The sequence below is a fragment of the Melopsittacus undulatus genome, chromosome 1 (assembly GCF_012275295.1).
Source record: "Melopsittacus undulatus isolate bMelUnd1 chromosome 1, bMelUnd1.mat.Z, whole genome shotgun sequence".
Classification (NCBI taxonomy): domain Eukaryota; kingdom Metazoa; phylum Chordata; class Aves; order Psittaciformes; family Psittaculidae; genus Melopsittacus; species Melopsittacus undulatus.
This window is the reverse complement of record NC_047527.1, coordinates 57,624,007-57,651,977: the sequence shown is the minus strand read 5'-3', so window position 1 is coordinate 57,651,977 and position 27,971 is coordinate 57,624,007. Positions and strand designations below refer to the sequence as shown.

General features: G+C 37.8%; 1 protein-coding gene across 1 annotated transcript; it reads left to right on the top strand.

Moving 5' to 3' along the window:
• Positions 1–27,941, top strand: CD226 (CD226 molecule). Its single transcript, XM_031052903.2, is given in 6 exon segments — positions 1–136; positions 139–339; positions 17,773–18,093; positions 25,519–25,627; positions 26,519–26,579; positions 27,822–27,941. Coding segments are annotated over 6 exon segments (948 nt in total).
• Positions 27,942–27,971: the final 30 nt, after the last annotated feature.

Genomic DNA, 27,971 nt, shown 5'->3' with positions numbered 1-27,971 from the left:
ATGTGTGCTTTAACCAGTGTGGAAGGAAAGTTTGTGGATTCAACTGTAAAACTTACTGTGAAGGTGAAACTGAAATGCATATATCCAAAAAAACCCACAAAAATCCAGGCATCCTGGATGAAACTTAATGGAACTCATAAAATATAGCTATCTTTCATCCAATCAATGGTATACATATTGAAGACAAATAAAATGGAAGAATTTCCTTTTAAAATGCTTCCAGCGAAGACAAGTCATCCTTCTCCAAGAGCAGTTTGCAGAATGTTGGTATTTACTTTTGCTCCATCGTAACTTACCCAGATGGCATTTGGGAAAAGGTAATAGAAATTGTTCTGCCAGGTAAGTAAATCTCTCATGCCAATTTAGGAAGTGTCTGGTATTGCAATTTTTCTTTTCAATTATATAGCATGCAAAAATGGATTAATCTGTGGAAAAGAACAACAGAAAAGAATTGTATTACTTTGACAAAATGTAATTTTAAGAGAAGTGGGAAGTTAAGAAGGGGAAATTGAGTTGACAAGTCACAGCAGCAATGTATTACATGACAGACTTTAGATACTAATGGTCAATGTAAAGGTGATATTTCCGTTGGGCCAAGTTTCTCATAGCAGTTCAACAAGCTATAGGATCTCTTCAGAGGATGAAATTGCAACTACCCATGAAATTACAGGGATGAACCTTGTAACCCATTAACCATATTTTTATTCTTACGTTGTATGGTGAGGGAATTCCTGGCCTGAAACTAGGACTGATTTTTTTCTGGAAGCTCTTCTGTACATGGTTGTTCAGGAACAAAATTACCATTTAGGAATGGTGTGGCATCAAAAAGGAGAGAAGTAGGGAAGTTTAAGAAAAAAGGAGACTTTTTTAAAGATGGAAAAAGGAAGAGGGAAACAAAAAGATTCAATTATGTCCATATACATTCTGTGTAGCTATCCATGTCCAAAGGTTCTGTAATTACCTGATCACTCCAATATGATCTCTTTTCCAGCTCTATGAGTAAAAGGAGAAAGAACTCTTTTTTAGTGTTTTGCCATGTGTGTCTATCAGCATTGGTCAACTGGCAACTCTACTGCAAATAATGAAGTTTCTTTGACAGAAGACAACTCCTTAGAAGATCATTAGGTACAAGTGATAGAATAGTTTTCAAAAGATAACTAGTTTTGTGTATTGGTTTATTGATTTGGTGTTGTGAATGTAGAAAGAATTTGTTCCTCTTTCCTATTCTCCAGAGTGAAAATAGACCTCATTCAATATTTTATTGTATTTCCCAGAAAGGGAAGAATGGATTGAAAGACAGATTTACTTCCTAACATTTCAAAGTCCAGAAGATAAAAGTAACAGTCATTTCTTAGCCTGATCCTTCTGAGACTTCATCTCAAACTTGTTTTAACTACAGTTCTGTCATTTTGATGTTACAAAGAAACAGTAAACCTGACTCTTGTAGGACATACCTGAATTTCAAAAATTCAACATTGTTTCTGCCTGCACCACTAAGTTTTTGAAACTTGATTTTAGCCAGTACATTTGTTGATGGCACAGATGAGATAGGAATCCCACTCTATCTTCTTGTATCTGCTAGCATTTTATTAGTAAACTACTGCTCATCAAATCAGAAATTGAGCCCTTATATTGAAAAAAATTATTCTGTCTCCCTGGATTGTTTAGTTAGGTAAGATAGTTTGGAATTTAAAAGATTTCTGCCTGTGTGACACATCAGCATAGCCATACAATTCACAGTCATTCACATGTAAAAGGGAATGTCCTGCTAGTGAAAGAGCTGATAGAGGTCCTTCAGAGTAGGATGCTGCAGTCCAGGTCAGAGTACCTCAACTGTGACCCTTCAGTGGCACCTCTGCATTCTTGCTTCACTGTGGTGTCTTTTTTATTATATAAGGAATAACGTTACTGAATTAGTGTCTCCTTAGTTTCTTTTCCTCTGTCAGTCCATTTATGCGCAGTATTGTTTCAGGTGTAAGTATTAGAAACATACATTTTTGTTGCATTCAGATAAACTAAGATCTGAAAATTTAGGTTGTTGATTACAAAAAGAAACAAGCAAAGGCAAAACAAATCTCTTATTTGATTCAGTCCTTAGTTACAGAGGGTTCACTTTCTGTAAAATCATAAAAGTTAAGTGTAGTAGAGATCTGCAAGTTTATTAAGTCCTTTTCCTGGCCAAGGCAGTACGGATCTCAACTATTTGTTCTTGAATCTACAGGCTAGGGTTAATCTGAAATGATGCAAGAAACAAGGTAGTCATTTTCCTGTGGGATGTTGACCTTCTGTCCAATACCTTTATTAGACAATCCACTTTCAGATTTCAGCACACTGTATACCACACAAAGATAGATCAGTTGCCAGAAGTATGCTTTTTAAAATGATACTGTGGGATTCAGTATTCTCAGTAGATGGGATTTCTGTCTTGTTTTGAGCACACTTAAACAGAAACATAAAAGAACATCAGGCACACCCTCTCCACCCCCCATTTTTTCAAGTATACCAATTAATCCTGCTACAGAGGGAGATAATAATGTTGAAGGAAATTTAATCCTTTCCCATTAAATGAATTGCAGTTTTCGAGAACAATTCTATTAAGATAGATCAATAGATGCCAATAAATATTTTTTTTATAAACACTGATCCAAAAAGAAGTGTACCATCAGAGAAGATAAAATATTACAACTTCAATCTACATTGCAAATTAAATATGTGACAGTAGTACAGTAGTGTCACTAGATCCAGCAACTCAAGTGTTAACAAGCCTGAAACTATATGACCAATCAGTTAAAAAAATTTGGGATCACAGGAAGAGAAGAAAAAAGAAAATCGAGTATTTGAAAGAAAAAAGTCAAGTATTTGAAAAATATTAAGCACTTTTTGTTAATATTTCACAAAATACCTGTTTATTTCCCTTTATAGTAAAGATGTCTTTATAAAGAAAAAGTCCACTCTGGTTACACTGTTTCATATATGATTAAAGATGTTATCAAGTGATTTGCAGTGTATGAGGTGGCAAAACAATACTGGAGAGACTCTATTTAGGACTCTGCTCTTGGCTTAGTCGCCTGCCTGGGTGGTGATCAACAGCTCAGCCCCACCATGGTCTATATGGGGTGAAGACGATTCTTTTGCTAGCAGGGACAAAAGTAAAAAAAAAAAAAAAACCAACATCTTGGAAAGGCAATGGTTGAGCTGTCAAAAGGATCTGAGATCCCAAGAGAAAGAGAAGGTTATAGAGGTCTTTTCTTGGTGTACTATCCTTGCACCACTGGAACATGGAAGACCTTGGAATTAGTGATAAATCACCACTTATATACAATTTTTGATGGAATTATTATGGTGATTTTTTTGTTGTTATTTTAGCTAGGTGTGGGCTCTGTATCAGAATGCATAATAAAAATGTTTTTATTATTTTTTCTTTAAATTTTGGATAAAGATTTCCTATGACATCTGTGAAATAGGTGAGAAAGAACTCTTTCAGACAGCACACCATTATCCATGCTTCCTTTATTGGCAGTTATTGAAACATACTGACAGAAAAGCAGTAATACTCAGGATATCATATTTGGAAACTTAACATGCAACTTCAGGATAGTCTTACAAGTGGATGCAGTGCTGAAGTTGTGTGCCATAATTGCAAAGAACTCGAGTATGTTCTGGCACTGTTACACGTGAGCATATTGGCAAGGAATAGTCTAGCTATCCCACAGGAAGGTACTTGCCAGCTGGGTGAATCTGTTGCTTCTTTTTTTCATGTAATGTGAGCATACACCCAACAGTGTTCAGAACAGAATTCAGGGGGGATTTTTCCCTTAATGTTCTTACATTTTGAGTCACAAATACTCCTTCACTAAGCAAACAAAATTCATACTTTCAGAGAGAACTTGTACTTTTTTTATAAGATGTAAAGATGTAGGAATAGTTTCATTTCACCTTTATTTCTCATTCATGACCAGCTTAAGTATGATCTGTAGTTTCTTATATAGAGTGTTTACAGATTATGTCTGAAGACTGATTTTGCATGCAGTATGAAAGCGAGGAGCAGAGACAGAAGTCACTACTAATAGAGGAAGCATTAGCTTTGGAGACATCATGCAGAAATTGATCATCAAAAAGATGTTATTTTATACACTTGCTGCCTCTAAGAGAAAGCATTCAAAGCTGCAGGTGTTGTAATTTTACTTTCAAATGAAGAAGCATTGAGAGAGCAGTGTACTCCATCAGTCCATTGGGCAGGAGTGCATGGAGGTGCATGTTTAACTGTCACCCCAGGTGGCCACTCAAAACAGATTACTCAGCTGTGTCATTTTGCCATTTGCTCTCCATGTACCTAACAGCAGTAAAGCAGCAGCAGGAACTCTGCCTACTTTCTTTTGTTTTGAATTATAAACTTTACAAAGAAATGTATACAGAGAAAGGATAGGTTTCCAGTCTCTAGCACTTTGTAATGGCTATTGGAATTACCTTCATTTACAGAGGAACTGGAAGAAGTGTTGGCAAAATTCCTCTTTCTTCACACTATATCCTTTGTCTTTTTCTGGTTTGCCCAGATCTTTGCTTACCTATAGCCAACTGAGTCATAGTTCTGTTTGTTTATTTTAATAATTTTCCAGACCTGTCTTCAGTTTTGTATTGTCATTGCCTGTAATGATAATCTTGCCCTTTTCTGTCTTGCCCTTATGAAAGTATTTCTTTGTTGGCTGCAGTTCAGTGCAATACTTTGCACACTACCAGACCACTGTCTTAATGCCTCCCACATAACTGCAAGTTATCCTCTGAGTCATTCTGATTTAAGAAGTCTTGATATGTACATCTGGCTTCGTGGGCTTCACACATCCTCCCAGACTACTTGGCCTTATTAATAGTTCTCTAGCTTGCATTTCATTAAAATGTTGCAAGCCCTGGATTAGAAGGTGTTGTTTCCATTGAAATGTATAATTAAAACATTATTTTAAATTTAACAGAATCAGTGTTCATTGAGTGTAGGCAAAAGCTGTCTTAGAAGCAAAGTAAATTAGCTTTGTGATGCAGAACTCAATCAGTTGAAGTTAGATCAGCAATCCTAAAATACATGATAGACAAATTTACAATGTAAATTTAACTTAAAATATAGAATGTAATAAACATCATTAGAGAGATCAGATCATAAAATTATATCGTTCTATGCCCATAGACTATGTCTTTGTTAAACATCTAGACGGAAAGTCAGAAGTCTTCAGCAGTAGAAAATTATGTGATATATATAACCTGTTTATTTGAAGGCTGGCCTTTATGACAGAGCAGTGTTGTATGTTTATTTACATAAAAAATGGATGCAGTTAAAATTGACTGAAATATTTTTGTCCTGAATTTGTTTGTATGTCTTTCAAAACTATTGAATTCTAACATAAATTTCTGTATATTTTGAAAAGTATGTTTATTTTTTCAGGCATTTTATTTCAGTTAAATGTTAAAATTAATACTAGTTTGATTTAAAAATTCCCTTGCTATGCTTGGAATAGAATGAGAAATATACTTCTGATCCTCTTAGTGACTTTTACACCCATTATGTGAATTATGGAGAGTTGCATAATTGGCTGGGGGGGGGGGGTGTCACTGCTCTATGATTGGAAATTTTCTTTCTTTTTCTTTTTTTAATTCATGAGTAAATTTGTGTTTCTGTCAATCAGTAACAATGGACCATTTGCTCAGGGGATATATTTTGCTAGCAACTCTGAACAAGAATGGAAGTTCATTAATAGAGTATTTAAATGCCAGATGTACCATGAAGTACTCCCTTATTTTAAATAGAGTGATCAACCTCTTCTGTGATAGCAGAGACAGAGCTTTTCTATTCTTAGCTAGTGTGATGATATCCATGCCACTCAGCACTTACTTCTATATTAATATTCTTCTGCCTGCCAAAAGCAGCACGTTGCCTAGATTTTTTTCAAGTCCCTATTCACCTGAAATAGCTTGCTTTCTATTTATCTCTGTCTCAATTTAGAATGTGATTCATAGGTCTAACAGCGAAAAATTATCAACCCTTTAAAGCACATGGAAACAAGAACTAATCCTAAGGGATCTTCATTCTTTGGCTCTTAGACACTGAGCTCCCCAGAGCAAGTAGTCTCTCTGCATCTTGTACAGTGTCAACCACATTGTCAGCACCTAATTAGAAATCAAGAAGATATAGGCAAGTGAAACTGCCTTCTTCACACCTCTGCTGTGATTATTGACCTCTTAAATGCCGCTTTTCTTACTTTTTATCTTCTGTGATGAATTTAGGATTGCATGCCCCTTAGGTGTAATAGATGAGGGGGAAAAAAAGCCAAACCCAAACCAGCTGTGTTGGGAGCAGAGTAGGTATCTCCTTTTACTTTCTGAAGAAAAAGCTTAGATCAAAAGGAATTATGGAATTGTGGAAAACTCAGACTGGAAGAGACATTTGAAATTAATATCCATTTCTGTGTTCTGAGGCAGGATAAACGTATCTGTATCATCCCTGACTGGTTCCCATGTTGGAAACACATGCATAAAACTCAAGTGTAGTCATTCTAGTGTTTAACCAGCCTTAGAAGGAGATTTTTTTCCCCAATTTATCTAACCCAGATAGCTCTTGTTTAAAAATAATTATTTAATAATTCACTGTAGTCTTTCCTTTGAAAAAAAAGGGAAGGCTCTCATGTTTCCAGTCTTCAGTCATCCCTTTTGAGACAAGGGGGCACAACATTACAAAATGAAATATAGAATCAGTTCTAAGTAATGTTAAGTTTGATGGCTTTGTAACAATAGCAATGGAAAATTACTGAGGTGCATGATACGCAGAGAAAAGAAATAGAGTACAGTTGAAGAATGTACTGAGAATTCTTGTACAAGATAAACCATTGTAGTTGATATAGATTTAGGTCCTTATTACCTTAGTACAAAATGAGTGTAAGAGAAACAGGATAGAAAAACAGGGTGTAGGGATAAGGAGTATCTGGGAATGGCAGGTGTCCAGTATGGACTACAGTTAAACTACCTGATAAGTAGGAGGACAGGAGGATTATCATGTCTCTGATGCTAACGAACCAATTAAACTGGTATAAGCATCTACTGCACATGCTTCAAAGGCTGCCAGAAGTGATGAAGGATGTTGGAAGAAGTAAACAACCCTCAGAGACCAGCACCGCATTTTTGTATGCACACGAGGAACTTTCTGGAAAATAATGTAATCTATACATAGCCTCATGAATATGTATGTGTGTCCAGTGGCTATATAAGGACGGCTTGTGTAGCAATACGGGGACACATGTTAGAAGGAGCTATCCCCCGTGTCTCCCACTGCCGCAATGCAGAATACCTGCTTGTCAGCTTGAAAATTTTGTTGGCAAGTTTGTTCCTGGAATTTTCTCTGAATCACTTTGTACTAAACAAACACAACTCTTTTTTAACTTTTCTTCTTAATTCACGATTCTAAGTTTCATCATTCTTATTCTCATAGGAGTTTTCTCCAGTTTGCATATAACCTGATTAAGGTAAGATACATAGAATGAAGCATCATGTTTCATCTAAGGTCTTACCATTGCTAAATGATGCAGACTAGTGCATCCTTTGTCTTGTATATGACTGTTGTCACCTGAGAAAATTTGTCTTTTAGAAACAGATAATGCACTAACATTTTTGATTCTATTTGGCTGGCAACCAGAGCATCCAGATCCTTTTATTCAACCCTGTTTTTTTTGTTTTTTTTTCCTCTTTTTTTCTTCCTCTTTTCTTCTTTTTCTTCTTTATTATTTTGAATGTTCAGCTAGTTACTAAGACTAATGATGCTTTTTTGTACTCTTGGTTATTTTGTTTGCATCAGAATATGCCACATTAAGGAAAAAATTGTAGCAATCTGTACCCATGAGGACTGCTTTGTTTTTAACAAAATAAGATAAAATTAGAAGAGTTGTTTTATATGTTCCCTTAGAGCGCTGTTTTGATGAACATGCATTGTGTGTCAGCTTGTTACTATAGCTATTAACTGACTTGCTGTTGTGTGATAATTTGGGGATGACTCTCATTGTTCAGCCGCTGACCCAACTTACTGTCTAAGGAGATATGCTGCTTGCAGGGTAGACTCTAGGATGCTGCAGTGAGACTGCCAAGCCTTGCCCAGTCCTCAGACTCCTCACCTTTGTTGCTTCTTCATATGTACACAAAATACAAGTCCAGGAGAGACCTGGAGCACATCAGGCATGACTACATGGTGTTGGAGGTGGAGATCAAGGAATGGGAGGCTTAGGTGGTTTCTCCTTGATCCTGCTGAAGAAGGGAAAATCTTTGGTAAGAGGGGGTGGATTCCATAGGTCAAGATCCAGTCGCCTTGCTGGTGTCAATGGCAAGGTGTTACCTTTTTAGAGAACTTCCTGATGATCAAGAACTGCCAGGAAGAGACAGGATCCACCTAATCACATGGGGAAAAAAATGTCCTTGTCGATAGGCTGGTGACAGGAGCTTTAACAGGAAAGTGAGATAACAACCCATTAGTGAGCAAGGAAGTGGACTGGGCTGCCAAGCAAGTGGCATGGCATTATATAGACAGTCAATATCCTGAAAAAAAAAACAAATCAGGGCACAATGTGACCATTCCAAGTATGTCTACAAAAATGAGGGAATGCTAAGTGGACACACTGAGTTGGGAATTAATTCCTGGGAAATAAGCATGAATGGATGATTATATGAAATGTCTGTACACCAGTGAACACAGCATGGGAAACATACAAGGAATTAGAGCTCTATATGCAATTGCAGGGCTATGATCTCATTTGGATCACAGAGGCACAATAGGATGGCTCACATGTGTGCTGCAATAACTGGATATGGGTTCTTTAAGACGGACAGTTTAGGACAATAGGGAAGGAGAGCTGCCCTTCATGTGAGAGAGCAGTAGAAATGCGTGAAGTTCTGTCGGGGGATGGATGATGAACCAGCCAAGAACTCATAGGTAAAGATTAGCAGGTAGGTTAACATAGGTGATGTTGTGGTGGATGTCTGATACTGACTGCCTGATCAGGGTAATCGGGCCTGTGCTGCAGTAATGGACTTAGTCAGACATCAGTGTGATCAGACAAAAGCCATTTACTATAAAGCATCTATCCTTTTTATACTGTTATCTGCATCTGCTTACAATAACTTGGTGTATTATGATTGGATACATACTCTTGTAGTATACTAATATACAATTGGTCAAATAAGAGCATGGGAACCTAACCTTTAAAACTTGCTAACAGTTCACTAGTTTGTATCTTAGCACATTCCAATTTCTTCTTATCTTGCTTGCACTGTTACTCTTGCTTCCTTACCCACGTCCTTTATTTTTGGTTCAAGTAGAATTCCACATAGGCACTTTTTGACTTGGGAATATGGCCATTCTTTGCTAAAAAGCTATCCACATCAGCTCCTTTTTCTTGTTGCACAAGCCAAACACGCTTCATAGCATTCATTGTCATATGTTGAATACATTGTAACAAACAAGGTGCAATAAAGATAATGTCAAAAAAGACAAGCAACAAAATCAATCCTCCTTTGGCCAAGACTAATAACCATCCAGTTATATCCCAGCAGAAAAAAAGTGATGATAGCCAGTCTTTATCATCTTCCCTTAACTTCATCACACTATCTTTCAACGTATGGATAATTTCATGTATAGATTCGGAATAGCCATTCTTTGCTAAAAATCCATCCACAGGCCTGATATAGATAAGACCTGAAAAGTGGAAGAAGCTTCACATTTTGTGGTCCTCACTGGAGAGTTCAACCACTTGCTAACTATAGAGGAGCAACACAGCAGGTCACAATCTATCTGGTAGGTTCCTGGAGTGCACTAATGATAACTATGTGATTAAGTAGCTGAAGAGAGGAGGCACTCTGCTCAGGTTGTGACTTACAAAAGGAGGAACTTGTAGGGTTGTGAAGATCAGGGGCAAGCTTCACTGTGTAGTATAGCTCATGATCCCAAAAGCGGGGATAAAAATAAGTGGGATCACAACCCTGGACTTCAGAAGAGCAGAGTTTGACCCGTTCAGGGATCTTCGTGAAAGAATCCCAAGGGTAACGGAGAAAAGATTTTCAATGGAAATGTCCTCCAATTGTCCATCCAGACAAGCAGAAAATCAAGCAAAAATACTGGAACACAACCATAGATGGACAAGAACCTCCTAACTAAACTCAAGTGTTAAAAGGAAGCATAGATGGGTTGGAAGCAGGGGCAGCTGACCTGGGAGAAGCCTTGAATTACTATCTAAGCACAAATGGGTGCAGGTAGGGAAGTCAGAACTTACCTGTGGTTGGATCTAGTGGGCTAATTTTTTTTTTTTGGGGGGGGGGGGGTTGGGAGTGCAAGTATCCCACAACATCTATAAGCCAAAAATACTTACTTCATCCTCTCAGCTATTCTATGCCACTGCTAATATAGATGTGAAATATAGATTTACTGGAGTATGGTATTTCCTCTAGTATCAACCATAGCTACTGTAATACCCAGTAGTTAAACCAATACAAGCATTTTATAACTTTGAGTTTTGCTTCTCAGTGTAAAAGTGATGTATAAAATTTTGAGATAATGGAATGTGGAAATCATTACAGGATACAATTGCAAAGGGAAATGGAAAACATACAGTGACAGCTTTAAAACATTCCAAATTTAGGAGATGATATTATTAATTTATATAAGACAGACTGAATAATATTTTATTTGGGGAAATATATGATAGGTTATGGAATTAACAGAGATAGGTGAAAAGCAGAAGGTAAACAGAATTACAGATTCAAATAGTTCAACTTCCAAATACTGTAAAAGAAATAACTAAGAGGTGATTAATATTTTAATTTCTGAAATGTTATTATCTGCAGAACTTATTTCTGCTGCTTGTATTTCTAATGATGTATGCTTCTTTCAGCTGGCTTGTCAGACCAGGAATATAGTTTATAACTTAATAAGGACAAAAATAAATGGAAAAGAAACATTTGATTTCTTCAATTTTCTTACCTGTTACAAAGCTGCCTGATAAATCTATGAAATAAAATGTATCTTTCCCTCTTCTCCAATATATTTTAAATCCATAAAACTGTATCTTAAAAGTAACAACTAGGATCTGAGATGCAGGGCAGAAATTTCCCACGGTGCATCCTTATGCTTCACTCCTGAGCTTTAGTTACAATGCTTCTGCAGCTGGGCCACTTGCTTGTGTGCCCTGTCCATTGTTGTGACACCCATGTCTTTCCCTCCTGAGAAATGTTGGCTTGAATAGCTGTCCTTAGGATCCAGTTTGGTTCTTCACACCTTTTCCCTCCCTACCTTTTTTCTTCTGTATGGCTTAAAACATGATATGCTCTGCCCTGGCTAAAGTCCAGCCCTCAGAAGCATCATGGAAGACATGAGCAGGTAAGCACATATGCACACACATACACATGCTGCGACATGCAGTTTCTCAGTATAACATTTCTCTTCATCCACCGTGAGACAATATGGGTTATTTATACAAAGTGAAGGCTGAGACGGACTGTGTCACTCCTGTCTGTATATTGAACTCCTATTGCTGGGAAATTCCCTTCATCCTGAATTGAAGATATTCCTAGAGAATGAAAATCTGATATTCTGACCTCTCATATCTTCAAAACTGTCCTGCAGCAGAATCTTGACATAATGCATTATATACTTTCATCACATGACTTCTTCCCAACAACCAAATTCTCTTTGCTGGAAGTTTATGAATATTTATACTGAAGAAAGCATGCCATTTTTCTCACTCTTTTTAGCACTGTACTCTCTCTCTCCCTCTCTTTGGTTTTTCCCTTTACCTTCACTCTGGGTAAGTTCAGCTTAAAAGAGTAAAATAAAAATGAAGAGCAATGGAATATACCTAAACAAAGTTCAGTTGGTAAGTGAATTACAATTGCATGTGAAGACCATGCAGAATTCATAATTGGTACTGAAAAATTCACGAAACTGTTGCACTATAATTTAACATATATTTAAAGGGATGCTTTAAAGATATAGGGGCATTAATACTTTTAATTTCGCTTTTATGATCCAAATAGTTGCTATTAGAAAAATGCATTCTTTTCAAACACAGCAGTGCTCCTGGTTTCTGAGTTCAACTGTAGAACAAGTGTCAGTGGCTCATCAGAAATTAAGATCTTACTGTTCTAACTTATTCAATAGCTGTACATCCTCGTTTCTGGGTCTCATCCTAAAACAGGAAAACCAGTTCTTTTAGAAACTCAACAAAACCATGTGCTATATCCTAATACAGTTGGAAGACATTAGTTTAGGAGCTAGATATAATTCCATATTTAGCATATTCAGGAAGGGTAAAGGGGTCATTCTTGAAGTATTTCCTTACCTGAAAATTTATTTTCTTGGTGCAAAGAAGAGCTCCTGAGAAAGTTCATCTTCATAAAAGTTTAAGCCTCCTTTTCATCTGCAGTTTGATTTCTCACTTCTTATTGTAGGCAGAAGAAGAATATTGTGTTGGTGCAACACTCTTTGTATAAATCCAGCTCTGACAGTACTTAACCTCTGCTAAGCTTTAAGCCTCAACAGAGATGCAGAAACATGTTAAGCTAGAGAGTGTTTCTGTACATTTTATTTTACTGTGTTGAATTTAGCCTTTCTGAAATTGCAGAACTAGATTTAGAAGTATGAATATTGGTTTCTTCATAAACATTTTTAAACGAGGAGGAATGTATGAGATTTATGTGTTGTCCAGAGTGGAATTCTTGAACCTTGTGTAAAATGATAAATCTGGGACTGGTTAAACTTGCAATGCACAGCACTTTAAATGTCATAGATACCTGATTTTAAAAAAGAATAAACAAGCTGAAGACAAGTGAAAAAGAAATTGAAGCGGATAGGACTGGAACTGGAAAGTAGAAAATCTGAAAATCTCTACCCAAAAGAATGGGGATCAAATTTTTACATAGCATTCATTTTGACTTTTAATTATTTACAGCAAGGGCAGGAAAGGGAAAGGAAACAAAAAAAATAAAATCGCTACACCAGTATTTTATTTTTTCCTCAAAAAGTATTTCTTTATTCCAGCAATTACTGTGCTGCAAAATTTGAGTTTAGTTGCTTGATCCTTTAAATATTGGGAAGCTGGTTTACACTCTTTTATAGCTCTATATTTTCAAGATCTGTTTTCCAAGAAAAATATTGAAAGATAGTGTATTTAAAGAAAATGAAAACTCCCTTTTTTTTCTTCTCCTTTAAATGTCTAATGGTAGATAGAAATATTAATAACTGCAAAATTTACCATCCTACCAAAAGAGTTGTGGGAGGATATCAAACACAGAGCACTTCTTCACTCATCAAAGGCAAATGCACCTAGAGTGAATATTGTCACCTGCCCTATTTTCTATTCAGGAGGCAAGATGACGTGGCCATGGCAGGAGCAGAGCAGGCAGCAGTGGCAGTGGCTGGAATGAGCGGTGGGCAGGGGACCTCTATTTTTACCGGATGCAATGGTACATTATTTTTTTCATTTCTTAGATATTCACACATTGTGTGCCACCTTGAGCCATGTGTATGCGGGGGTGAAGGTGTGTGGGTCTGCTTTTTTCCCATAGAATTATTTCTCAGAGTAGGAGGTTCTCATCCCACGTGTACCAGGCTGAAAGCAAAGAAACTGTGCTCAGGAAGGTGCTAAATAAAGAAAGTGGTTGAACAGAGAGGGAGGATGAAAGAACTATGCTGATGCTGGTGTCAAAATAAAATGGGACAATCGCTTAAAACAAAAGCCTGGAACACTTTAGTGTACTTGGAACATTTAATTAGACTACGTAGGTCTCCCCTGCTTGTGCCCTACATAATCATTTAAGTTGTGCAAGGAATCACGCTGTAAAAAGGGAAGGGATTTACATCTTTTATTGAGAGTGGAAATACCTGAACATTGCTGCAAACTGACAAGTAAAGTACAAATGCAAGGCAAAAAAATAAAAAAACCATCAGGATATCCACATTTAAAAATGGTGGTGATAGAATGTATGGGAGACAAGAATACCAAACCTGTTTCTATTTTAACGTGGCTCTTTGTACATAGCTCTCACTATTAACATATTATTTATTTTTTGTATGCCAGAAGTTTGTATAAATATATCAAGATTCGTACCTTCAAATTCTTCACTGAAATTGCAAGGCAACCTTAGTTTTGTAATGTGCCTATAACAGTGTACTACATTATGTTATATTTTATATTATTGGGAAGCCAGGATTTATTGTTTGGCAAATATAGAATCATAGAATAGTTAGGGTTGGAAAAGACCTTAAGACTACCTAGTTCCAACCCTCCTGCCATGGGCAGAGACACCTCACACTAAACCATATCACCCAAAGCTCTGTCCAACCTGGCCTTGAACACTGCCAGGGGCAGAGCATTCACAACCTCCCTGGGCAACCCATTCCAGTACCTCACCACCCTCACAGTAAAGAATTTCTTCCTTCTGTCCAATCTAAACCTCCCCTGTTTAAGCTTTAACCCATTACCCCTTGTCCTATCACTACAATCCCTAATGAAGAGTCCCTCACCAGCGTCTTTATAGGCCCCCTTCAGATACTGGAAGGCTGCTATGAGGTCTCCACGCAGCCTTCTCCAAGCTGAACAGCTCCAACTTTCTCAGCCTGTCTTCATTTGAAAGGTGCTTCAGTCCCCTCATCATCCTCGTGGCCCTCCTCTGGACTTGTCCCAACAGTTCCATGTCCTTTCTATGTTGAGGGCACCAGAACTGCACACAATACTCCCAAGTGAGGTCTCACAAGAGCAGAGTAGAGGGTCAGGATCACCTCCTTTGACCTGCTGGTCATGCTCCTTTTGATGCAGCCCAGGATACGGTTGGCTTTCTAGGCTGTGAGTGCACACTGCTGGCTCATGTTCATTTTCTCATCGACCAACACCCCCAAGTCCTTCTCCACAGGGCTGCTCTGAAATTCTTCTCTGCCCAGCCTGTAGCTGTGCCTAGGATTGCTCCGACCCAGGTGTAGGACCTTGCACTTGTCATGGTTAAACTTCATGAGGTTGGCATCAGCCCACGTCACAAGCATGTCAAGGTCCCTCTGGATGGCATGCCTTCCCTCCAGCGTGTCAACAGAACCACATAGCTTGATGTCATCGGCAAACTTGCTGAGGGCACACTCAATCCCACTGTCCATGTCCATATACCACAAAAAGTTAATTAATAAATTGTAAGACAGAAGGGATTTTCATTATTTTGGTAGGAAATATTTTATCTGTTTGTTTGCAGCTGACCATATGTGTAATGTACATTTTTCTTGCAAACGTATAACAGAGTGTCAGGGAAGTAGGCTGGTTGTTATACAGTCCTGGATAGCTGCACTTTGGGTCAGATGGAAATCAGCTGGAAGGTGGGAGGTAGCATCATACACATAATTTCCCTGAAAAATGTCTTTAGGTAAGAGAAATACCTGGAGTTTAATGTGGCATTGGCATGAAATAATTTGGACAGCAAGGACAGACCCAGGAGAGGATGGAGAGACTTCAAAGTTCCTAAGGTGAATGTGGGTAGCAGTAGGGCTTGCTCATAGGAGAGAACAGGAAAGACTGCACACCTAAGAGGAAGACACTTCTCAGAGAAAAAATGGGTTTTACCATAATGTGCGTAGTTGCTAGAATTTAGTGGTCTGGAAAGTGGAACAGGCAGAAAGGATCTGACCTCTAAGAATGTGATATGAAAGAGAGAGAGTTGATTTCAATCACTTTTTCATTTACTTCTCTTCACTGGCAGATCTGAATCTCAATCTGCAGATCTGACTCTTCTAGATATAAAAAATATTACTTGTTCTAATGTATTGACTTTTGAGTGACTGCACTTCAAGGAGCATATTTTGGAAGTGTACAGTCCCATTGTAGTAGTCATTTAGTGTAATTTGAATAATCCTTGGGCTTCCATGAGTAAATTCTTGCTTGAACTAGCATGATATCTTAAATGATTATCCAGCCTTGGCAGTCATCTTCTGTAATAGAAATTTATCTGTCATTGGCAAGCTGTCCAAGGATTTAATTAGCTTTACTGTGTTGTACCTTCTGCTTAGCTTAGTGGATTTATCTCTCTTCTGTTCTTGTGTGTCATTAACTTTCTGTCTTGTAGGTTGCAGTCTGAACGGATCTTCAAGTTCATTATTTATTTTTTTTAGATAAACTCATTAGACACAGTTCCTTTTGTCTTTCAGCATTTCAATGTTTTAACCATAATTTTGGTCTCCAAAGGAAGAGGTAATGTAAGTTTTCTCTGCTGTGTTCCATTAATAAAAAACTGCAGGCTAGAATTTTCATTCATTATTTTACGAAGACTGCAGAAATCTAAGAAGTCAGAGATTTCCACAATGAATTCTCTGTCCTGTCAACATGGAGGATTATTCCTACGTTTCCAGTAGTATGCTTTCCCATATGAAATCCCACTTCTCTTTGCACCTAGCTTAGGAGGTGAGTTAGGCCACCCTGTAATGATGATTTCTTTAGTACCTATGATATAGACAACCCTGGCACTACCAGCATTCAAAGCAATATAGTTTATCAGCATTCACTCCCTTGGTTTTTGAAAAAAATAAAATATATCAAGGAGAATCTAAAGCTAGCTCAGTCCTAAAGTGTATTCAGTTCCACCCAGAGTCCTACTGCAGCCATCCCCATGAATCTGATCACATCTTCATTTTAAAACTTTTATAAACACATTTTGATGCCTTTAATGACTGCCGTTTTTCCTAAGCAATTTTAATTTTCTGTGCTTCCAATTGTTGCCATAGGTAGAGACAAACACATTAAAAATGCACAGTGGTGACCTTTTTTACTTAAAGACAACTAATAAAAAATAAACTAATTGAGGAGCTTGAAAGATCAGTCTTTTCACAGTGTAGGAAAAGCACTCTGATCATTAACCTTTTTCAACATTAGTCTTCAAAATGATGAAACTCTTAACTTAGGAGGTACAGGCATTACATAGCTGACTTTAGAAACCAAATGACTATTGAATGCTCTAAATATCAGAAACATTGCCAGTGTTTACATTGAAGTGCTTTTAAATTTATTTTTAATTTTACTTTTTAATTTTTCTATTAAATTTGTAAACAATGGATTCTATTACTAAAAAAAAAAAACAACTCAGAGCATGGGGATTTAAGTCAAAAATATGTTAAGATGCACCTATGGTTTATATGTGGTAGGGGGCTTGAATTTGTCTGGAAGTCTCCTTTCATGCCACAGCCAGACTATCACGCAGGTTTTTCCTGAGTAGATGAATGGATAAGAATTCTTTTTTATTTAAGTGGTGAGTTTTGTGAATGGGAGAATTGTAGTTCATAGGCTGGAATATCTTTTAACATAATTTACTAATGGATGTCCTGAGGGTCACATCAAACCAGTTTCTTATTCTAATTAGTGTGAAACCAGAACAAGACTATTGAAAATTTAATTTGACTGGTCCCATATTTTATGCAGTTGAATATTTGCTGAAACTGTTAATAAAACACTGGTACCCAAAATTTACAGAAGTAGTCTTCTTGCAATGTCATCACAGACTCCTGGTTCCATAAAGATTGTTTTGCCTAAATGTGCACAAAAATAAGTCACATATATTTTACAATATCAATATATTTTTCAGTATTTCAAATGTTCTGAATATCTTTCTTCTGTAAGTCAATTTCATCAATATTTGCCGTACAGGAATTATTGATACTAAACTTCCCTTGAATGAAGCATAAGCATTTTTGGGTTTTTTTTGTGTTTTTTCCAATAAATGTTTTTGGAGAGTCTCAGAAACAAAGCAATCTTGTGTCTAACAAGCCAGGAGAAAACGTTGCTTTTACTTGCCCTTACAAAATTGGAGATTCAGTACTGCAAGTGATGTGGGAAAGGATTGAAGCAGATCAAAGAGATATTGTTGTTCTGTGCAGCTCATCGGGAAAGCAAAGCTTTGGTTCAGATTTCAAAGAGCATACACTGGTGGATTGTTCTGATCAGGAAAACTCCAATATTGTCATCCCAAACATTACAGCCTCTGACTTTGCAACTTACCCCTGTGTAGCTACTGGGAGAAACAAAACCCATGTGATGATTTTTACTGTGGCTGGTAAGTAAAGGAGGAAGTGGTAAATGTTTTCACAATAGGACCTTCTGAGGCATTAATGCTTTCACCCATATAAAATAACTCTTTGGTAACTAGTGAGGGTTAATTTAAATAATACCATACTCCAATTAGCAGCATGTAAAAGATAGCAAAATTAACAATTAATCATGTTTCCACAGAAAGAAGCTTGTTTAAACTTATCTGATCTCATTATTGAACTTGACCTGTTTGTGAAAAACTGTTTTGATGTTGGGAAGAAGATAGACTGCATGAGCTTGCAGGGAGAGGAGGGCATTCTCCCAAAGAAGATATGAGGGGAATTCCATGTTAGCACAGAGTGCAACAGGGGCCCAGGGGCAAGACTTACCCTCCAATGAAGACAAAGAGCACATTCAGCTGAAAATGTAAATATATCCTGGCTTCAACCTTACTCTTGTAAGGAGTTTCTCTGGGGGGAACTGAGAAGCTCAGTAGGTTTTATTGTGACTACTGTCACAGTTTGATTGTAGTGGGAGCTTAGGTCCTCACGTGTAGTTTTAGTTCTGCTGTATATAATGTATTTTGAAGATACAGTTTTTGTTTGTCCCTGGTTCAGCAGTAGCAGTCATTTTTCTCCTTCTTAGTAGCTGCTGCAGTGCTGTGGTTTTGACTTTCAGTCTGGGAACAACACTGTTAACACCAATGTTTTTAGTTGCTGCTCAGTAATGTTTACTCTGACTAAGGACTTCCTGAGTCTCATGCTCTTTCAGGGAGGAGGGGAAACCAGGAGGAAGCAGAGACAGGACACCTGACCCAAACTAGCCAAAGAGGTATTCCATACCACAGCTCGTCATACCCAGTATATAAACTGGGGACAGTTATCCGGAAGGCCTAGATCACTGCTCGGTTGGGTATCAGTTGGCAGGTGGTGAGCGGTTGTGTTCTCTTCCCTTGTTATTTTCATTATCATTATTATTGTTGGTGGTAGCAGTAGTGGTTTGTGTTATACTTTAGTTACTAGACTGTTCTAATCTCAGCCTGTGGGAGCTACATTCTTTGGATTCTCCCTTCCATCCCTCTGGGAGTGGGGTGAGAAAGAGGGGGAGTGAGTGAACGGCTGTGTGGTGGTCAGCACTCAAGGACCACTTCTTCCAAGCTCAGGATCAGAGTGTCCCAATGGGCAGAAAATCAAGTAAGGGAGCTAAGAGACCAGCGTGGTTAAACAAGGAACTGCTGGGCAAACTCAAGTGGAAAAAGAGAATCTATGGATTATGGAAAGAGGGGCTGGCCACCTGGGAGGAATATAGGACAGTTGTTAGAGGATGTAGGGAGGCAATTAGGATAGCTAAGGCCTCCTTGGAACTTAATCTTGCTAGTTGGGTTAAGGACAATAGAAAGGGTTTCTTCAAATACATAGCAGATAAAGCTAACACAAGAGGCAATATAAGCCCACTGCTGAATGAGGTGGGTGCCCTGGAGACAGAGGATATAAAGAAGGCAGAGGTGCTGAATGCCTTCTTTGCCTCTGTCTTTATTCCTGCAGACTCTCCCTGGGTGTCCCAGATTCCTATAGCCCCAGAAGGAGTCAGGACAAAGGAGGAGTTTGCTTTGGCAGATGAGGATTGGGTTAGGGATCAGCTATGCAATATGGACATCTATAAATCGATGAGGAGAGGCTAAGGGAGGTGGGTCACTTTAGCTTGGAGGAGACTGAGGGGTGACCTCATCAGTGTTCACAAATATGTAAAGGGTGGGTGTCAGGATGAGGGAGCTAGGCTTTTTTCAGTGATATCCAGTGATAGGACAAGGGGGAATGGGTGTAAACTGGAGCATAGGAGGATCCACGTTAACATCAGGAAGAACTTCTTTACTGTAAGAGTGACAGAGCACTGGAACAGGTTGCCCAGGGGGGTTGTGGAGTCTCCTACGTTGGAGATATTCAAGGCCCACCTGGACAAGTTCCTGTGTGATGTACTCTAGGTTACCCTGCTCTTGCAGGGGGGTTGGACTAGATGGTCCCTTTCAACCCTTGGGATTCTGTGATTCTGGGTTGCTAGCTGAGCTTAAACCACGACATTGTTCTGCCCTGGTCCTTATTCTGTTGCAGTATTCAGTCCAGCTTTTGGTATACTGTCTTGCTCCTGGTAATACATGAGTGTTGGTAGACATATCTAAGAGCTGTAGCAGCAGGTATAAAACTTCAGAATATGCTTAATCTGCAATATGGTTAATTGAGAAGTGGAGAATGTGCTTGGGAAAAAATGTTGATCTGCTTTACTCTTGATCCTTGACCACAAAAGTCCATGAAATTGAGCAGAATGCCATAAAGAAAGAGGCATCAGGATAAAAATTCCTCTCACCTTCGGCAATTTTAAACATTTAAATTTCAAAATATTTACTATATTGGTATAATCAAGCATATTCAAATTGTAGAGTAATAGAAATATTTTCTGTTTATTCCAAGTGCTTCTCATACCAAAATGAAAGCATATGAGTTGCAAGCAGCACAGTAATTTAAAGAATTACCAGAACTACCTACACAAACAATTTTATTTCAGGAAGAGTTTAGTTTCCATGCTTCTTTTGCTCATGAAACAGATTCTATTTATAATGTTTTGTTTCAGCAATGCCAGCATAGTTATTATGCCTGTTTATTGAAGGAAAAAAAAAGTATAAAATCATTGCAGAAGCTGAAGTACAGCCTGATTCACAAATCACTCCCTTGTCTCCCCTTTAAGCCCTCATTTGACATTATGAGGTGGGTTTTGTTGAATTTTCACTAACTTAAAAGAAGTGAAGTCTCAAGGATTTCCAATTATTTCTCTTTAACGTTTGAAATGTTTCATGACACAATATTTGCAGTGAGATATGGAGAAACACTAAGGGGAGAGAAGCACCAGGCCAGGCTCCAGCTCCCTCCACAATGTGTGCCATAGCCAGTGAAGTCTCTCACAAACTCATGAGTGCCTTTGGTTGATGCAACAGCTGTGGCTTGAATAAAGCAAGTGCTGACAGAAATCTGCTATGCTAGTTCTTTGTGTATGTTCTGTCAATTCAGTCACATCATTTTCTTTGGCTTAGCATTACAGTTAAGCCACACAAGAGCTTGGATTTGCTACCAAACTCCTCCAATTTTTGTAGTCTGTCAGTGTGATTCTGTATGTGTACTGCAAATCTTCTTGCCTTATCCAGTTCCAGAGATGTTTTGAAATACTGAGTCTAGGAGTTGGGACAATAGCTGCACTGTAAACAGTAATACAGAAAATTCTGATTAGGTAGAGAGAAAGTAAATGAAAAGAAACTTTTTTATTATTAATATTTTTTGAGAGACCCCAAGAATGTCTGAAGAGGAGGAATCTTGGCTGACAGGCAGTAGAAATAAGAGCGCAGGATTGTTTGCAGAGCTGGTAATAGTACTAAACCTGCAGATTCTGAGAGGTGGTATTGTAGAAAGAAGTAGATTGCCTCTTGTCTGTAGGTGAATGTGTTTTTGCAAGGAAAACCAGCATGGTATTCCTGTGAAGAAAAAAGGAAGAGAGGAGGGAAAAGGTATTCAAATGTCAGGAAAGCCTGAACTATTCTTGTAGTTGTATCAGTAGAAGTCAGCATGCTGCATTTAACATTTTTCAACATGAGTGAAGGTAAAATCGCAAGATGCTTTCATTATCATTAAGTTCATCCATTCTATCCCACTAAAAATTCTAATAATATGGAGATTGGTCATGTTACCAGATTCCACACCTAAACCTATTTCTGATTTTTACTTACCTTGCCTTTTCCTTTTATTAGATTTTTTTTAGTATATTTTTGAATGAAAGAAACAGACAATCCATGTATTGTTTTGATAGATGACTGGGAAAGAAGGTGAGATACCATATGAAAAAACTGAAAAGTTAGCAGAGTTGAAAAAGGAATGCTTGTTCCTTCCTGAAGACTCAGCCATTTTTATAAAGATGTAATTAGGTTTTTCTTGCTTCAGTAGCAAGTGGGATAGCAAGCTCTCTTAGACAAAGTAAAATAGAAACATCTTGTGCTGCTGTGTGTTTCCACTAGGTCTGAAAAATGTGTGGTGCTTGTATTTAAATATATATTTAGGGTCAGAATTACATTATGGCTTGTACTAACCTTCTCAGCAGCTTTGTTGCCCTCCTCTGGACATCTTAATCAAATACCTTAATACCCTTAAATTGTGGGGCCCAGATCTGTACATAGTGCTCAAAGTGAGGCTGCAACAATGCTGAAAACAGAGATAAAATCACCTCTTCTGACTGGCTGCCTGTGTTGTTATTTGTCTTTTTGGCTGCTGACTCCTGTTGAGACTGCTGCTGACAAGTACTGTCTGATCCCTTTCTGCAGGGCTGCTCTCCTGCCACTTCTCTTCCAGTTTATACTCATGCCTGGTGTTACTCTGTCTTGGATGTAGAATCCTGCACTTGTTCTCTTCATCCATTCGGCTGGTTACCTTACTATAATAAAAGGTTATCACATTAGTTGGACAGGACTTTCCCTTTGTGAACCCATGGTGACTGCCTTCAAATGATTTTCAACAACACCCAGTATGGTCTTCGCAGCAGCAGATGAAAAGCAGGCTACTACTTGTCTGGTTATTGAGGGTTATCTATGTCCTTCTGAGTTGGAAGGAAACAGCAGCACTTCTGTGCCACAGGAAACAGAAGATAAGGCTACAGTTGGTGGTGGGGACAATCAGGGTAGGAGTGAAATTAACTTCCTTCTTCCCTCATGAATTCATTCAGTGTGAACACAAGATACCAGAGCATGCTGTGGGTCTCTACTCAACAAATCACCTATCTCTGAGCATGAATGCATTCATGCTGGATTTCTGCCTTCAAGATTTGGCCAAAACTATTTCAGATGTCTAGTTAGCATACCATATGTGCCAGTCCAGCAAGGCATGTGACAAACTACATGCAGATCTTTACAGTGAGTTCAAATCTCTTGTTAAAACAAATTGCTATCTGGCCTATCAGTGCTTCTTCCTCAAAACCAGTCAGTGCACTGAAGGTCAAAAACCTTCCTGCAAAAAAAAAATCACTATATATATATGTATTGAAATTTTATATATATATACATATGTACATATAAAGAGCCAAGATGGCAGAAAGAGAGACACATTGTCTAATACTTAACAGAAATTGAACTGATGCTGAAAATACACTTAATAGCCTGCCATCAGCATGCCACCTTTGATGAGAACACAAGAACTAAAGAGAGACATGACAAGCCTCTGACGTGTTTCTGCAAACTTTTGAATGTTACATTAAAGTCTGTAATTACAAGAGGTTTTATGTAGTTAAAGAAAACAAATGCTTCAGGAAGGCTTTGCTCACTTCAAATGAGAAAAGGCGAAAGGGCTTTGAGCTGTCAGTTCTAAAAAATAATAAAATCTAATGATTTTTTAAATCCAAATCTAACTGACAGCTGATAATCCCATCTCTCAAACTCGTTAACTCCTAGATGATTATCTTAACCTGATAAAGCTGAGGGTGAAAATTCAGGAAAACTAAGTCTGGAGTGAAGGATGGGGATGCTGCTGCAGTATGGAACTCTATCCAGATTCACCCATCCTTGATGATAAAATATAAGATTTTAAATTTTTCTCTCCATGAATACAGGATGTTTTGTCCTTAAGTACTCATGGCAGAGATAATGATGTTCTGTGGCAGGTGACTGAATACCTGGAAAAAGATAAAATCTTTCCTGAATTTGATCATAATTATATGCACTATCCTGTCATTTTAAGTACACAGCAGATGAAAACATGCTGGTAGTAGAATGATTTCTTATGTGGTTATAATACAGAAGACATAACTTTTTGCTATCAGGCAGCCTTCTCTGTTGTGTCACATACCTTCATCAGCGTAATCTTCTGGGAGAATTTTGTTTCTTTTTTCTTTCCAGTAAAATAACATCGTAATACAAGGATAAGACTTTTCTGTATTCAGTATTATTTTTTTTATCTTTTTCAATGAGCACATTAATACTAAAGATGTGTACCTGAGCATGTCTCAGCTGCTACTCAAGATAGCCAGATAAGAAGCTGTGAACCTTTTTGATTCCAGCAAGAAACAACGTGGTGATGGCTCAGCAGCTGGTTAGCTGGGACTACAGTCCTGCCCTGGGTTCAGCAGTAGCAATCAGTTTTCTCCTTCTTAGTAGCTGCTGCAGTGCTGTAGTTTTGACTTTCAGCCTGGGAACAGCGCTGATGACACAGATGGTTTTAGTTGCTGCTCAGTAATGCTTACTCTGACCAAGGACTTCCTGAGTCTCATGCTCTGCCAGGGAAGAGAGGAAGCCAGGAGGAAGCAGAGACAGGACACCTGACCCAAAAAGACCAAAGAGATATTCCATACCACAGCTCGTCATACCCAGTATATAAACTGGGGACAGTTATCCGGAAGGCCTAGATCACTCTTGGTTGGGGAATTTTGAAAGCATGATAACTGTACTGAGGACTTGGGTCATGGCTTCCTGTGTGACTTTGAGTATAGTACCTCTGTTCTTTCCCCCAGCTTTTTCACCCCAAAAATGAGAATAATATCACATCACCACTCCACAGACTTAGGCACTGCAAGAATATATTGACTTATAACTACAGGCCGTTGTCTTGCCTGTCTCTACCCTTTAGTTATCAAATCTTTTAAAGCCTAGTTGCTCCTTAGCTTCATTTGAAGATGTGACTCCATACTGAAGAAATCAATGCATTTTAAGCAAACTTACTGTAAATGTAACTTTTCCTGCGTGGTTGTAGTTCTCAAAGAAATTATTTTTGCTTAGGCAAGAACAAATAGGGTGGGTTTCCTGACTTCCATCATCAAAGCATGTACAATAATATGTTACTAAAAAAAAGTGGATAAAAAGAAGAAATTTCTGTGGAAATATTTTTGTTAAAAAACAAAGAGATTTCTTTTTGAATTAGAGCAGAAAATAATTGATACTGCTGTGTGTAGTACTGAATAGAAATCCTCTTGAGGACTGAGGTGAACTTCCTGGTACTCTAAAAAGTATCTTGTTGCTTATAGACTTATCGCAAGATTGTTGGTTATCTCTTAAAGGACAACTTTTACAATGACAATAGCCTTCACTTAAGTAGTCAGAGTGCTTTTATTATCCATATATCAGGTCACTTATATATGAAATGCTTTCTTACCAGGAGAGGTAAGAGAATAGGAAAGGAGTATACAAGGCAGCAGGATTTTTTCATCTGACTGTGCTCACTCACCTTTCACAGCTATCATAATAACTAGCTTAGCAAAACAAAATTCTAAAACACTGTTTTAGAAATGAGGAAATGGTTGTGAGGTCTGAATATTGAGCATGAGCTGCCATCAAATAACGTCTCTACCTGATCACTGATTTTCAGCTTATTTTGTCATAAAAAGTTCATGCTGGTTTATGTAAGATACTAACCATATTATTATTGTATTTTAGTAACTTGGGATCACAAATGGTTTATCATCAGCATAGCTGGAGGAATTTCTGCTACTGTCTTACTGTTAGTTTTTCTACAGAACTTCATCACCACTGCTTATCACAAAAAGTGAGTAATAAAACAATTTGCTTAATGTACTGAAGCAGTTAAACATGAAGGTGTTAACAGCTCATCCTACTATCCTCTTCAGTACCAGTTAAAGGAAAAAGGTAGATGTGAAAACTGAATTTTCTTGCCAACATTTTAAACTTGAAAAAACCTAGTCCGTTCTACAGCCTATGAAAGAAATGACAGTTTATGTCGATGTTGTTGTGTCTCTCCCCCCCATCCCTGCTTATTTTTCAAATTAGAAAAACAAATGACTTACTGAAGTTCCTTAGTCAGCTAAATGCTCACAGTGGTATTAGCTGGAATTTCACACCAAAGGTAATCTGTCAGGAATAACATAAACCTAGGCATAGACTTCCTACTTTGTGCATAGAGGGCAGGTGACATCTTGGGGTTTTCTACATTTTCTAGCATTTTTTTGTTGTATGATTTGATGTTCCAATTTTTTTCACAGCTGGATCCAAGCTAATCATTTAAACCATTATCTAAGTTGGCTGTATTCCTTGCCAAGTATACGCTATTGGTGTGATCCAGAATCTCTGCTTCCAATGAAAAGAAAGAGTGAGCAGGAAAAAAAGTCTTCACCTGCCGCAGTATCTGGAACTTGTTGGCAATAGCTTCCCACATTTGCTCCTGAATTGAAGGGCCTCTTTTTCTCTGTCCAGGCTTTTATGAAACACCACCAATTTATCTCATACATGTTACAGTTTGCAAGTCAGAGGAAAGATTACTTGGATTTTTTTATTGTAATTACTGGTTTCAGTGGGCAATACCAGCATTGTATGCTGTAATTAGATATTTTGGAGTAGACTATCACGCATGATGGGAAGTAGACTATCATGCATGATGCAGTTCCCTCCACTGTTTTTCTGACTGAATGTCTGTCATCAGAAAGAAGAGGAAAAGGATCACAGAGGCCTTCTCAGATGATTTATATCCTACTCAGATGCAGGTGGAATTAACTCATATCTTGTAATGTATATTTCCTGACACCTTTCTCTTCTGTATCTGACCTTTATATCCCTTAAATCTTATAGTCTAATCTTAAACTATATAGACAGGAACAATGTAGTATTTTAAAGTGTGATTATTGCTATTTACTCCTTTTTGATGAATGTTATTTTAATGTTTTACAGATGCATTTATAGTGCATTTGTATTATTTATTTATTTTCTTCAAGTCACTACTTGTAAAACTGAAGCAAATAACTGTACCCTGTGATAACCTTTGTCTTGATCTATTTTTTTCTGATTGAGTTTCACTGTAATTTGTTGGGACAGATGCTTCAGTGCTTCTTTCTTTTTGTACTGTCATAATCAGTGTTTTGCAGCTCTAAGTCTCTTTCCACTAACCCTGCTTCCCTCCCTCTCTTCTTCCCCCTCTCCCCTCCCCCCTTAAATAATCCTATTCAAGGCCTTCAGAAGTGGAAAACTGAGACAATTTCACTGCTTCTGCCTTGTCTCTTCATATTCTAAGTTGGGGTATGAAGTTATGCTGTACTTAATGAAATTATTCCATTTTCATAGTGGATGTGAGTCTGGCTTTCCATTTATATCCTCTCAGATGATCCTCTGTATGATCCAATGGTGAGCTTCACTGTCAATATATCCTTATAAAGCCATTTGACCTCATGCCATTTCCATTAGGCTCATTTTGACTGTTGGGTCACTATCAGAATGAAGCTCTTACTAGTGACCATAGGCTATGGACTAGTCATTTACTTCAGAAAACACCTTTCCTCCCATGCAAGTTAATCAGGGCATGGTCACATTAAGTTGTCTTAATTACATGACTAATTGTTAGCATGGTCAATAACTTCAGAGTAATTCATGTTTTAAGATTGACATAGGAGACACTATTATCTGTAGTGTGCATGTGAAGGGAAGGGGACATTCCACTCATGCTTTACCAGGCACCTGATGCAGGACAGCTGGGAAACATTCGAAGTGAGACTTTTTTCATATGTTTTAACCTGAAATGTATCTGTAGCATACACAATGACAAAAATTCAATTGATGGTTGAATATTTCCCAATTATAAATCAGCATATGAGGAAAATGTGGCATTTTTCTCCTTTATCAAAGTTGCAGCTGTTTTGAAGAAAATTTCTTGAATGTTTCTTTTTTTTTCATATTTTTTAATGTTCTTCTAGCCTGGTAACAGTTATGAAAGTTCAAATTTTCATGGCACATAGAACACAGGAAGAAGAGAAGAAACATTACTTGAGCAGACAGAGGAGATTTATGTCAACTGCAATGATGTCTCGTTTAAACCTAAGAAAAGACCATTTGATTCCTTTTTAGGAATGAAGTAACCAGAGTGCAGGCCTTATATTTCCATCTTA